Source organism: Podarcis liolepis (genome assembly GCF_965112155.1).
Source record: "Podarcis liolepis genome assembly, chromosome: 1".
In the NCBI taxonomy this organism is placed as follows: Eukaryota; Metazoa; Chordata; class Lepidosauria; order Squamata; family Lacertidae; genus Podarcis; species Podarcis liolepis.
In genome coordinates this window covers 57,255,275-57,269,559 of record NC_139554.1, presented here as the reverse complement: position 1 = coordinate 57,269,559, position 14,285 = coordinate 57,255,275, and the positions used below count along the sequence as shown (strand labels likewise).

General features: G+C 42.7%; 1 protein-coding gene across 1 annotated transcript in view; it reads left to right on the top strand.

Annotated features, from left to right (window-relative positions):
• EHF (ETS homologous factor) overlaps positions 1–14,285 on the top strand; it is a 50,195-nt gene that overhangs the window by 30,580 nt on the left and 5,330 nt on the right. Inside the window, exons 4-8 of the mRNA XM_083465571.1 lie at positions 1,565–1,624; positions 4,102–4,170; positions 4,271–4,339; positions 12,508–12,570; positions 13,805–14,000. Of these exons, the coding sequence (XP_083321697.1) occupies positions 1,565–1,624; positions 4,102–4,170; positions 4,271–4,339; positions 12,508–12,570; positions 13,805–14,000 (457 nt within the window). The remainder of the gene's footprint in view (positions 1–1,564; positions 1,625–4,101; positions 4,171–4,270; positions 4,340–12,507; positions 12,571–13,804; positions 14,001–14,285) is intronic.

Sequence of the window (14,285 nt, the reverse complement as noted above, 5' to 3'; positions counted from 1 at the left end):
GCTGTGGGGGTGAAAGATCGTACTGCACAAAACCTTTGCTTAGTGAGAAATTTTTATGTACTTTTTTAATGATGGGTTCAGTCATGTACTGTTCTCCCATCTCTCAAATTTTACTAGCACCCCTTCATTTTTTAAGGAGAAGCTTTCTTCAGACCAGGTGTGGGGAACCTCTCTCAGTCAGAAGACTATGTGCCTGGGTGGTGGGCAGGGCTAGAGGTAAAAGTGGTCAGAACAATGTTGGTGACTTTTACCTTTGTACAGTAGGCTACCATGCAGACACCAGGGCTTTTTGCACACAGCACGCCTCTCCACATTCCCTCCGTTCAGACAAGAGGCATAAGCAGAGTTCAAGAGCACAGTCCAGCCAGGCAAAAACACTCAAAGAGGACGAGGAACAGAGACAGTGAGGGGTGTGTGGCCTGGAAAGAGTTCCGGGGACCAGATAGAGAGGACTGGAGGGCCACATTTGAATTTCGGGCCTGAAGCCATAGCAGAGACACTAGCTTCTCCAGAGGATCAGGCCCCCCAATGTGATGCTGCGCAACATTATCTAAATATTGAGGGGGCCAAACTCCCTAAATTAGGGGAGCCAAAAGTGCCTCGGTCCCTAGGAGTCAGCACCTTTAAGCCCTACCATTTCCATTGCTTTCTAACTTTACGTGCTTCATTGACATCCCTCCTTAAAACTTATATGTGAACTTTAAATTCAGTGTTACCGGGATAACATTAGCTTACCACTCAGTTTCTGTATTGATATCTAGTATGCTAATGATCTGCAGGTTAAAACATGCCCTTCATGTTCCTTGAAACACCTTGGCATGATATCTGCATAAGTGCAGCATTCATTGAGTCAGGCAAATTCATCCTATTCCAGGTTTTACGAACCTCCAGCATCTCTTTTATATGGTAATCAGGGCAATATCAGGTCTTTAAAATAGCTGAATATCAAGACAAAGTTTGTAGCAAGGCCTTCACATAGCAAACTGAATAGTACTGAGCATGAAATCTATGCCTCAGAGACCATGCTGGCAGTCTCAGAATGGCCCCTTTAGCTGTACCAAGTAAATAGGGAGGTGCAAGCCAGGACGTGTGCAAAACCAAAGAGGATGGGCAGGGAAAACACTGAATGTTTCAGGTAAATATAAACCTATAACTTTGCAAAGGTTTTATATAGACTCCCAGCCCTTGTGAATCTGAGACTTGAAAATGTATTTTCATGAATTCAAAGTGCTGCATTAGGAAATGGTTGCTGAATGGCTGAGGGCTGTTTGCCGCACAAAAACCTCACACCCACAGGTGTGTTTGATACATGTGTTTGCTTGCGATTTTGATATGTGCATGCCAAGGAGCTGGGGGGGGGGAAGAATCCTGTGGGAAGACACTCTCATGCAGAAGTTATAAAGCAAGTGACTGCTTTTCTTTCTAGTTCTGCTATAAACCAGTGACTAGTAGAGCTGTCTGATAGCATTGGTTCTTCTTGTCGAAACAGACCAATTGGTTTGGTTGTGTGTGTTTAAAATCCTGCCCATATGTATACTGAGCTGCCCTTTGCATTCTCTTGCAGGCCAGTGTGGAAGTGAAATGTACCCTTCACACAATGTCATTGTTAAGACAGAACAAACAGGTGGGTGATGCCAGCAATATTGATGTCCCAATCAACTGCAAACAACTCCAAATAGATATGAATTAAGACGATGAGAAGAAATAAAGACAGGCACATTTATCTGGAAAAGGACAGGGAAGCACATTTCGATGTTACCAAAATAATAATAATAATAATAATAATAATAATAATAATAATAATAATATGCACTAAATATAAGGGAAATGATGTGACTCAACATTAAGCATTTTAAAAGTTTCATTGATCACAATAGATGAGAGTCAAGCATGTTCTTGTATTTCTTGTTGAAGTCAATGGGACCTCTTGTGGAGCGACCACATAAAGAAGGGCCTCAAATTATGATTCCGTGTTGGTTCATATGAGGAGAAGCGTTTCTTGAGGTATCGTGGTCTTGAGCCATTGAAGGTTTTATAGGTCAAACCCAGCACTTTGAATTGGGCCTTGAAACTGATTGGCAGCTAGTACAGTCAGGCTATGGTACAATGCTACTGACATAGTATATGTTCTTATCAAGCTTAGCTTTTTTCAGATATCCCTTTCTTTAGTAGAGATGCCATGGCAGTGCTGGAAGTGTAAGGGAACATTTTGAGCTTGACCTTTAGAACTGAAGGAATTTGATACTAGTATTGGCAATCTAGACAGGGCAAGTTCACCCAAGTCAAAATCCAAGGTGAGTGGGGATACCACCCTCCACCAGACCTGAGGGCAATGGGCTAGGTTAGGGAATGCTGGAGATGTTGAATGGCTGGCACAGCTCTGTCCTTCGGTGCACATTGTGGCTTTCCCCTTACCAACAGATTTGTCATTGACTTCAGTTAGACTGCTTGCCATATTTGGCATTCCTTGAGTTCAACTGTATGTGATTACCAATGGTGGCTGATGCCATTTGGGACTGGGTCCCTCCCCCCAAAAAAACCCAATTTAAATTAAACTAAAGTGAAGAAATAAAAAGGAAACAAAAAGTGCACATAAAGTACAAAACCCCCTGTAATTCCGTACATAATTGTCGAGCACAAAGGCATATGAGATGAAATTATCATTCTAATACATATACATTTATTTATAACTGACTATATTAATACATTCCATTCCCAATGTCGTTTTATTTGTTCATACACAATCTATGGCTATGAGCAATCTGTTCGCATGTTGCAAGAGTTGCCATATTTTCTATCCATTGATTAAAGGGGACTGGTTGAGTGGAATGCAAGCAGACCAATAGTTGGTGGAGACAAAACGAATGACTGGCAGAGCCAAGTCATTGAAGTCTTGTCCCCATCCTTCCTAGTCTTGTCCCCTGACAGGCAGTGCCATCCCTTGGACTAGCTCCATTTGCTCTAATGGACAAACCTCCACTGATGATGACTCTTTTTAACTTTCCGTAAAGGAAACAAACCAAAGCAGAATGCTACTGGAGATATTCTGATACCGTACAGAACTGCAAAAATAAAAATTCTTCCAAGCCCCTCTTGGGCGAGGCTTGTTTTTAGAGCAAACAATGGGTAGATCAGGTGTCTAAACAACAAGAGGGTGTGTGCTATTTGAAGGACATAGGTTTGGGATGCCCAAACACGTAGCTGGTAAGCAGAAGATCGGCTAAATTCCTGTGTCATAATGCTTAACCTAGCCAAGAACAATGACTTAGTAAGTGATTCATTTTCAGCTGTAATCACATTCATGGCTTTAAAAGACAAACCGATCCCCAAAATCACCTTGTATTTTGAAATACAAACGAAAACAAACTTAACAGCTCCAAATAAGTAACATGTGTTTGTACAGATTGATGATACTTTTGTAACAATACCACACTAGTATCATGCTTGTTATCTGTGTGCTACGGCTCAAAAGGAAATTTTGGAAGGTTTTTGAAACCTTTGTGTTTTTCTCTGTTGCAACAATACATTTTGCTTCTTGCAGTTCGTTGTAAGGGTGCCAGGTCAAGACTTTTGAACTTCAGGGCAACTTCAGGCTCAGTTTCAAATGTAGAACATGTGCAGAATTCTGCAGCTACAATCTCTCTTTCATCGTCAAATCACTATGAAACCATTGGGCCATATAAAATGCACTGGGAATGAATTTAAGGAAGAAAGCTTTGAGCAGGGCCATCCCTACCCTCTTGCCAAAGCAGTTGTTGTCACACTGGTGGGGGGGGGGAAGCATCCTCATGGGACCAGATCTGGCTGAAGGAACAGCGACCTGGACCTGGGTGTAGGAGTTATGATGATTGGCCAAGGAGAGCTAAAGTTCCTTATCTGCAAAGGGTACCCAACAAGAAAGATCAAGACACATGGAGGGCAGAATACCTCACTCTAAACATCTAGACCACTCAGTTTGCCCCACTACTTTTTTAAAAAAACAAGTGAGACATTCAAATGCTTAAGTTTGTCTGGATTTGTGCTGTGTATTCTGAATATGGAGCATTTAAAAAGTTGCCTTACCAACATTGACTCTTGTTTCTTTTTGTTTGCTTGTTTAAGATCCATCTTTAATGGCGTCATGGAAAGAAGAGAACTATTTCTATGATAGTGGATATGGTGGCACAGTAGGTAACTAACCCAACAACATATAAAGCATTTTCAAATGGTTCTGGGATCCTCTTTTAACAAGACATTACATCATTGTTACTCTTTCTTTTTGAATCCTTAGAATTAGTGGACAGCAAAGCGTATTGTCGAGCACAGATTGCAATCAACGCTACTAGTCACCAGCCTACTGGTAAGCATATTTAACATCTTATGATTTACAGTGGTACCTCAGGTTACATACGCTTCAGGTTACATATGCTTCAGGTTACATATGGTTACATACTCTGCTAACCCAGAAATAGTACCATGGGTTAAGAACTTTGCTTCAGGATGAGAACAGAAATCGTGCTCCGGCGGTATGGCAGCAGCAGGAGGCCCCATTAGCTAAAGTGGTGCTTCAGGTTAAGAACAGTTTCAGGTTAAGAATGGACCTCCGGAATGAATTAAGTACTTAACCTGAGGTACCACTGTAGTTCAGATGCTTCAAAACCTGGGCAGAGTCAGACGGCCACCTCATGATATCTGATTTCTCCAAAACTGGAATGAATATAAACATTGTTTTGCATGTGCATGGTTCGTTGCCAGTTTTGCGCATGGTTCAGTATGTATATAGACTTCAGAAAAACACGGACTGGTCTGTGATCTGAGAATTAGAATGAGAGTGGCTGTCTCTGCCTTGATTCTTCCTTACTACATTACACTTTGAGTTGGTCAGAAATAGAAGACTATGAGCTGAATCACACCTGCACATTCATCACAAGTGATTTATTTACTTACTGTTCCATCTCCCTCCTTCTTCCTGCAAGGAGTTCAAGGTGGCATACATGGTTTTACCCTTTTCTATGTTATCCTCAACCAACCGTGTGAGGTAGGTTAGGCAGAGATACGGTGACTGGCCAAGGTCAACTAGTGGATGACTTGGGATTTGAACTTGTCTTGCCCTTGTCAAAGCCCAGCACTTAACCACTATGGCACAGTGTGCCCATGCTGTGGACTTTGCAGTGCTTAATGGCTTCCTTTGTTGCAGCTGTTAAGGCACAGGAGCTCTGCCAGCAGAAAAAGATGGCCGTCCTATTTTCAAATAGGCTATGAACAATGGCAGAAAAAATGCATTTGAGTGTTTAATGTCATTTTGATCTACAACAGCTGTGCAACCTGATTTATCTCGGTGCACACACTTCAAACAAGTGAGCTCAGCAATTGATCACTCTTTCCCTTTTGCTGTCCACCCATTCTCATTAAAAATGGCTGCTAGCTCTTCAAATCTTTCCTGACAGTGATGAGATTCAGTCAAGCTCCCTGTTGTGGTGTGTTTATCCACTTCCTTGTTGGGCCTAGAGAGGTAGGATGGCATGCCAAGGGCACAGCTGTAAAAACCAAAATTGCATATTCTGAAAAAAACACCGATGTGGCTTTTTCCCTGAATCATATGCAATTACTGTGAGCACAATTCAAAGTGTTGGTGCTGACCTTTAAAGCCTTAAATAGCCTCGGCCCAGTATACCCGAAGAAACCTCCCCCATCGTTCAGCCTGGACACTGAGGTCCTCCTCTGAGGGTCTTCTTCTGGTTCCCTCACTGCAAGAAGCGAGGTTACAGAGAAGCAGGCAGAGGGCCTTCTTGGTAGTAGTGCCCTCCCTGTGGAACACCCTCCCTTCAGATGTCAAGGAAATAAACAACTATCTGACTTTCAGAAGACATCTGAAGGCACATCTGAAGCAGAAAATATAAAAATAAGATAAATAAAAGAGAGGGACACCCACAATATGCCTAGAAATAGGGTCAGTGCCAAGTAATCAGGGTATATGCTAGCAATCCTGCCCACGAGCTGGTCATACACAAGAGGCAGCCAATGACCTCTCAGTGATGGAGACACACCCCAGCACACAATCCGCACCCTCACCCACACCAAGCAAGATGAAGCCACAACAACACCAGTCCACAAGGCCCAGATGTACAACCAGTCCTCAGGCAGGGATTATAATATCTTTATCCAGCCACTCTTTTAGGAGCATAACACATGCTCAAGAGATGGAAGATGTGATATGCAGCAAAGTGCCAAATTGTGTCCTGGGAAACTCACACACCCTCCCTGGGACAAGAGTTTCAGACCCACCCAGAGAGGAAAAGAGCCTTTTGCCAATTGGCCAAGGGGAAGGACCAGGAGATGCAATAAGGAGAGTCACAAGCATATGCTGACATCAGTACCTTCCAGTGTCTCGCTCTAAAGGTTGGGAAGCAGGCGAGGAGAGTTTGAGGCCCATCGGAGGATGGGGAAATATGCCCCAATAACTGTTTGCATGCCTGGGAAAACAAAGCAGTTGCGTTAGGAGTGAAGGATGGAGGGAACTTCTGGTACTTCAACCCACACTGCAGACACCACTAAGCAGCAATAGGCAGCAATAAGACAAATCACAGAGCATTTGTCTTCCCTGCACCTGATTTCAACAGTCAATCCTAAGCGCCAGGAGCACAGAGGTTGCAAGAAGATTCTTAGGTGGGAAGAACACCTACTGTTTTCCATTCTTGAGTTCTTTGGCTCAAACCCAGAGTGCACTCTCGTAAAAGGAAAAGGAGAGGCCCTCCCACATTGAGGCACATTAAGCCAACAAATTGAGGAGCAAATAGCCTGGTTCCTCCATGTTCCAAGCAACCCCTTTTGCCTACCACTCCTTCTGGTAGGTAAATACAACCCCATGCCACACACTGTATGAGTTATGATCTCCCCATGGCAGTGTGCTATAATTAGGTATTGAGTCCTCTGTTCAGGCCATTGATGTGGGCACAGCTATTTTTGAATCCCTGCCCTTTTTGACTGAAGTCAATGGGGGGGGGTTAATTTCCTGCCCCAGGTCTGGAGATAGTAATTTGTGCTGCCAACGTATCTATGGGCATCAATTGAAGAGGTATAGGACCTGGAGCAAGGGTGCTTTCTCCCTTGTGCTGTGCACAAACTTCATGCAACGCTACCCTTGTTTTAGCTGCATTACAGGCATCTCTTCAACCACAGAGCAGCTCTGCCAACCAGGATATTCTGCAGGAAGGAATCACAGGCATTCCACTGGTGCAGAGGTTTTGAACCTTTTTGGGTCTACAGCTCCCTTGACCAACTACATTCTTGGGGCTCAGGAGCCCTGTTATATCACCCCTTGCCTACAGAGCCGACAGCCCCTCACCACTTTTTGAACACTTTTTGTGGAGTGTTCCTTCATCCTCCTCTCCCCACTCCTTGGGAGTCCTCTGGGCAGCTACTGGTCTCTGAGCTGCCCACCCTGCCCCAAAGAGAGGTGCCTCCTCACACTGCCCCACAGGGGCCTGGGAAACATCCCCTGGCTAGCCCCAGAGGCACCATTCACCTGGGGAGCTTGTAGGCAGGGCTGCTGTAAGAAGAAGCCATGAAAGTCTTTGGGAGGCAGAGATGTGAGAGACCATCAGAGGAGGGAGGGAGGGAAGGAAGGAAGGAAGGAAGGAAGGAAGGAAGGAAGGAAGGAAGGAAAGAGGGACAGAGGCCAGCATGGCCCATGGCACCCTGACCATCATTCAAGGCACCCCAGGGTGCCATGGCAAACTGGTTGAAAACCACTGCTCTGGTGTATCTGTCATGATGGCAACATAGCTGCCATTCTGCTGGCACAGCAGGGCTTCTACCGGATCCAAAAGCCTCTTTAGCGAGCAGAACTCCAGTATAGGATTGTGCCCTAATTTCAATAGATTAAAATAACTAGATAATTCAAGAGTAGTGAGGATTTCTTTTCCCTAGGAGAATAAATTTAAATTCCTCGGAGTCTCATTCTCAGGGCAAAATTCCCAATGGATTTCAGTTTTAAGACTGGTGTGCTTCCATAAAGGCAGGACTGTCAAGCCTTAATTAGATTTTGGGACTTTCCCACAAGCTCAGCAAATCATACAAGAGGATGGTGTTCTCTGAACTTGACAATGCAGAAGGAAGCACAAATGTAATTAGCTGGTTTTCAGCTGTGGCTACAGATTTCCAGCAGAACCTAATGGAAGGCCATTTTCCTGGAGTGCTTATCAGTGTTGCAACAAAAAAACGTTCGGACAAGTTTGTGCAGAAAGCCTGGCAGTTACTGTAAGTCATCTGCACATGCAAATAGCTAATTTCCATTGGTGACTGTTTATACATGTGTGTAGGTGGAAGAACACGTGTGGGCTTTAAGCTTCTCTGGCACTGATCTCCTGCAAGGCAGACACAACACAGGTTCCTGGCACTCGGTGATGTGCCACTGATAAATGGAAACAGATTGCCACTAGTAGATTAGGAAAGCAAGCCTTCAGCTTCTTTGGCTTGTTTTTAAAGTAGTGAGTGTTCAGCATACTAAGTGTGCTAAGTGATGAACAGAGAGAATTTCTACCTTTCATTACTCTGGAACTTCTAGTGTTCAGAAATCCGATTTCCCTCCCTCCTCCCTCCAGCATACTGTTGCATCAGTAAGGGGAAGGCGGACTTGTCCATGTCCGACTGACAACAATTCCTAACAACATTGTCTCTTATTCCCCTGAGACCTGGTGATTGTCCCACTTCCTGAAAAATAGGGATGGCTGAATTTGTCAATTTTGCTTTCTCCATTTTCTAGTCGGTTCTCCACATTCCACATCAAATTCTTTTAACTGATTTTTTTTTACTGTGAATTTCTCTTATTCAAAACATTTTTGTATGAGGTTTTGACTAATATACAGTTTTGCAAAGTGATTGATTGCCTCTCTTTGTATGTTCTTTTCACTAGTATAGGCACTTCCATGCATGCTTTGCCCTAGTGTATTCATTTTTGTACACATTAGTTGGCTGGGAAACTGCATTGCAAAATTCGGGGACAATGCAAATTTCAAAGGGTGGTTGTGTTTTAGTCCATGTATTGTTTCAGAAATTGCAAATGAGGTAGGTCTGCCTGTAACTGTGAACTAAACCCAATTTCTCCCCCAATCCATACTCAGAAACACACCATTATGTGCTCAGGTTGGTTGAGCTCAGTGCTTTTCTTCTAGGGGGGAAAAAAGTGCTAGTACTGTGTACCCTTCAGTACCCCCAGAAAAAAAGCACTGGTGAGCTAAAGGGGAAAGGTGCCTTTTCCTGTGGCTCACAGCTGAGGCTGAGTAGCTGGGAGGCAAGTGTGAAATGGCGGAGTTTGAGATAGAGGGTATTGAGCCAGGCAGTGTCTGGAACAGCCTAAGGGAGACCATATATGTGAAAGGTTGGTGTCTGGAGTTGACTGCCTTTGGGTAGATTGCAGAAGGAGGACAGCACATTCGGGTGGTATTTTGGAGTGTCAGAGTCTTGGAGACTTTGCTCTGCTGGGGACAGCAAGAGAGACAGCAGCTAGAACATATTATTGTTCTTGATACTATATTGAATACATAATTTCCATATTTTACATTGTATATTTGTTCTTTTGTTGTGTGAGTTGCTTTGAGTGTTATTTTAATTACCCGGTATATTAAATCTAATCTAATCTAGGCTGGATTCACACAGCACTTTCTTCTATTTCCCCAGAGTTTTCCTAACTGTGAATTTCTGCATTATATTTGAGCTAACAAATGAAGTAAAAGCCACTTTCATAAATCTAGTGGAATGTAGTGGGAGATTAGCACTCATTTTTGTGTTAATTCCTTTTGAGGAAAAAATCTATTTGCAGCTCCATTGACCCAGAAAACTACAGGGGTAAAATGCTGAAATTTGGGGTGCTGTACTCGCATACAGTTCCTGCTGCCTTTATGGGGGAATGATGGGGAAACAGAAACGCACATGTTTGGAAAAGGTGAGGGAGTAGCAATGATGTCCAATGTCCACTAGTATGAATGAAATTTAGTTTAGCATGCCAGTATATCAGTCAAGAAGCCACAGTTCCATAATGCAACAGGTACCACAGTACGAAAGGCACATTAAAAAAAACAGGACAGAAGAGCTGACCTTATAATCAGGAAAACTAATACAATATTTTCCATCCACCCCTGCTATTTCACCACTACCCACACTTTGTATTAGATCAGTTACCAGAAAATAACGAAGGAGGAAGTCTTTAATATAATTTCTGGAAATAATGGGCTTAGAGAGGATACAACAAAGGGTGTGGCAGGCCTAGCATTAGTGTGTCATTTAATTTCAGTTTGGTCTGAGATAAGTTTTCCTCCCTCGCTCGCAATATTAGAACTTGGAGTTATTCCTCAATCAAGTTGACTGGCAGTGGGTTCAAGTGTGAGAAACAGAAGTATTGCTTCACCCAGTGTGTCCTCCACTTCTGGAGTTCACTAATGTGGTGATAACCATAAACTTTGAAAGGCATATACATATGCATATACACATATATATATATATATGTGAGGTTTGTTTGTTTAGTATGAAGGTCTGGAGAGGTTTACAGGATTCCTTGGGGTCAGGAACCAAGAACACTAGGCCTGGGAGTGGAAGACTTTGCATGAGCATGCCTGGCACTAGCAGTCAGTCAAGCATTAGCCAAGGGCCCCAGTGATCAAAAGGGCCCTTCAGTGGCCTGACCTGGCTGTGCCATCTTATTGCCCTCATTGCTTGCCCCCAGGGTATCTGTTTTTGCCTTGGGCAGGTAGCGCTATTGCTTTTGAACAGGAGCCAACCTTGGTTCTTATATGTGGTAGATGCCTGCCATTTTAATTTACCTCAGATGCAATGACCCAACCTTTAGATTCAGGGCCAATGTGTTTTGGGTCAATTAAAATGATGGGCTGCTACTATGGGTAGGAGCCAAATGAACCTACCCTATTCTTTTGATTGTATTAGTTTTAAACTGATTTTAATATTGTATTTATAAAATGTATGTAACCTGCTCTGGGGCCTTGTGGTGAAGGGTAGGTAAGAAATCAAATTAACCTGCACCATTATGCTAAAATGCTGTCTGGATTGCTGCTGCAGAAAAAAGTCAAGTTGCATAGTGTGTGTGTTGCCAAGCAGGGGAGGGGGCATCCATGGTGAGGACCCTCTGAAATTTGCTGCTGTTCTAGAGTATGAGTCTACCTGTCCCCCTACCCACTTCAGCCCTTGTGTATCCAGGCTGAACACCTGGGGAGGTGAATATCCAACAAAGGAAGCCTAACATTGTCTATATGTTTTCCCCTCGCTGTCTTGGTGCTAATCATTATCATTTTGCACCCTTCCACCTCTGCCAATTCAGCTTTCAAAAGGCAAAGGGTTCAAGGAAAGGGACTGGGAAGAGGGACAGGAAGATTGTGCCTCTTTAATGAATTACTAGTTATTTTATGCTCCTTTCTGGTGTTCAAGCAAAGCACCTGGCTCCTGTTCTGAATGCTCCAGCTACTTCTTCACTTGACTGCTACAATACACTATCCATTGAACTGTTATAAAATTCAGTTTGGAAACCTCAAAATGCAGCAGTTCTGCTTTTAGCTGGAACCAAATAGCAAGCTCACATAGATCTTGTGTGACCTTTACTAGCTGCCAGTTTGTTCCTGGGCTCAATCCAAGTTGTTGGTTTTGACCTTTAAAGCCCAAAATGGTCTGAGCCTGGGTTAATCTGGGAGTTTCTCTCTCCATATATTAGTTAGAGAATTATATGTTAGATGGGGAACTGTGGTACTTTACATATTATTGAATTCCAGCTCTCACCAGCCACTGTTAGCTGAGCCCGTGGCCAAGGGTGATGAGAGCTGTAGTCCAGTAATATCTTCTGGAAGGCCACAGCTTCTTCATCCCTGACTTGGATCATCTGGATAATTTTTCCCCTTGATGCGGCACTAATATGCATTTTAATTTGCCCCCCTCCTCCCAGTGTTTAAAAAATAACCAGTGACAAGGGTCACAGACTGAGGATTGTAACTGAAAGAGATGTAATAGTTTATTGATACACTTGTGTTTATTGATAGGGAGAGGAATATTAAATAAATAATATTATGAACTTAAATAATTGCATAACAAACAAAAAGGAAAAGTCAATCAAGGCAGGACAATGTAATAGACAACACAAGGCAATGTAAATAAACAATAATAAAGACAGATGATGGCTTGGATTGTGAAAATTCCGCTCGGTGAAATTCATTGGACCTATTTAATGGATGCATTTAAGGACTTTGGGAAAACATTTTTGTTCTTTGAGCCTTTTGTGATTTTGGAAAGTGATAATTTTATTAGGTTTCTGCTGCTTTATTTTCAAACAGATTTGAAGGTTTGGCACTGAATGAAAATGTACTTTTATGCTATGTTTCTTCATCTTGCAAGCTACTTTGAGAACAGAATATAAACAATACATTTTTGTGTAGATAAGGCTTATCATGTGATTGTTTCTAGAAACAGGGTCATGAGTGTGTGTCCCATGAACAGGTGGAAGAACTGACCTACCCCCCTTTTCTGTTACAGAAGATGCTTCAGGGCTGAAAAAAACACAAGACCACCTTCCAAAATCTCACAGCAAGAAACACAGTAAGTTAGCTACTACAGAACTATTGCCCGGTAAGGTGGGGCTGAGCAAATATTTACTGACATAACAGATAGTGAAGAGAACCAGAGCCAACAGAAAAGGAATTGCACACAAAATGCCCACTGTAAACTTCATTAGAATTTAAATGTCTGAGAAAAAACCTGAAGGTCCTACTCTATTATACTCTTTTAAGCATTATCTCCTAGGGATAAATGGCAACATGATAGCCTTGGCTATGAACATCCCCTTCACCTTCACTGTCCAGTCAAAGTAAGGAATGTACTTTAAGACATTTGTTTGCATGTTGTAGCTTGCCAGCTATGCAACTTTAACCTTCTCCCACTGTATCTGGAGATGAGTTAGGTGGTTAGACAACTACAATGCTCAAAAAAGCACACAACTGCTCTTTTTATCTGTTCCTATTCCCATGAGGATGACCATCAGAGTCTGGTACTAATTTGGGAGTTCTTCTCAGAATGTCCCATTTGAACTGGGCTCAGTTGCATATTTTCCCTTCATTCAAAGCAGACAAGAGTACAGGAAATAACACTGAACGTAACTGATTTGCAGAAAAGACTCTACAATCTGAAATTAGAGACAAAAACAAAAATGAGTTAGGTATTTGTCCTTAGTGAGAACCTCAATACTACAAATAAACTTGTAGGAGATGGCTTGTTAGCCAAGATGTCATTCTTTCATAGAAATGTAAACTTTGTAGTGGTAGGCATGGATTGAATCTTTCATTGATTAAACATTTGCCATTGGTGGGGATGGAGGAGATAAACTGCATGTTGTTCTCGTCTGCTTTTCAAACTGTCCTCAGCTAAACAGTTAGTGGGGGGTGTTTCAGGGAAATGTGGCTTGGTTGAAAAAGATCGAGCACTCTCTTTCCTCTTGTCAATTATCCACTGCAAATTGCTTCCCTCTAAGTATGCTTTCAGAGGCAGAAGGAAGAGCCTTTGGGCTTCTTTATACACAGCTGCAGTGTAGCATGTCTTTTGCCTGACACCAAATGATGCTTCCTGTGGTCAGAAAATTTTCTAACTCTCCTAGATCGATATGCTTGTCTAAGGACAATATACCATCTAATTTTTCACCTGTTCAGAGAACTATTGGTTATTTCTATACACAGCATAAGGGATGACCTCCTATTAGGAACTGGGGGGGGGGGAGGATTATCCCCATGTAGTAGTTGTTGCTGTGGATAACTTTTCATTGTATTTCATTTTATTTTAGCTCCTCGAGGGACTCACTTGTGGGAATTTATCCGAGACATTCTCCTGCATCCGGAGAAGAATCCAGGCTTGATAAAATGGGAGGACCGGTCTGAAGGCATCTTCAGATTCTTAAAATCTGAGGCAGTAGCTCAGCTGTGGGGAAAGAAGAAAAACAATAGCAGCATGACTTATGAGAAACTCAGCCGTGCCATGAGGTAGGTTAACAAGAAGGGAGAAAGTTTGGGCACAGAGTAACTGTGCTTAGTTTGGAATCCTACGGTGTGATCAATGTATTTGATATAGAGCAGGAGAGTTGAGCACGTGGCCCTCCTATATTTTGTCCAAGGCCCATTGGCCCAGCAAGACCAATGGTCCTGGATTTTGGTAGTTATAAGCCAACATTTGGAGGGCACTGCTTCCTCATCCTTGATATAGGAGTTCCAATGAAATATAAGTAACCACACCAACTGATATTTCAAAAATTGTGATGCATGATATTG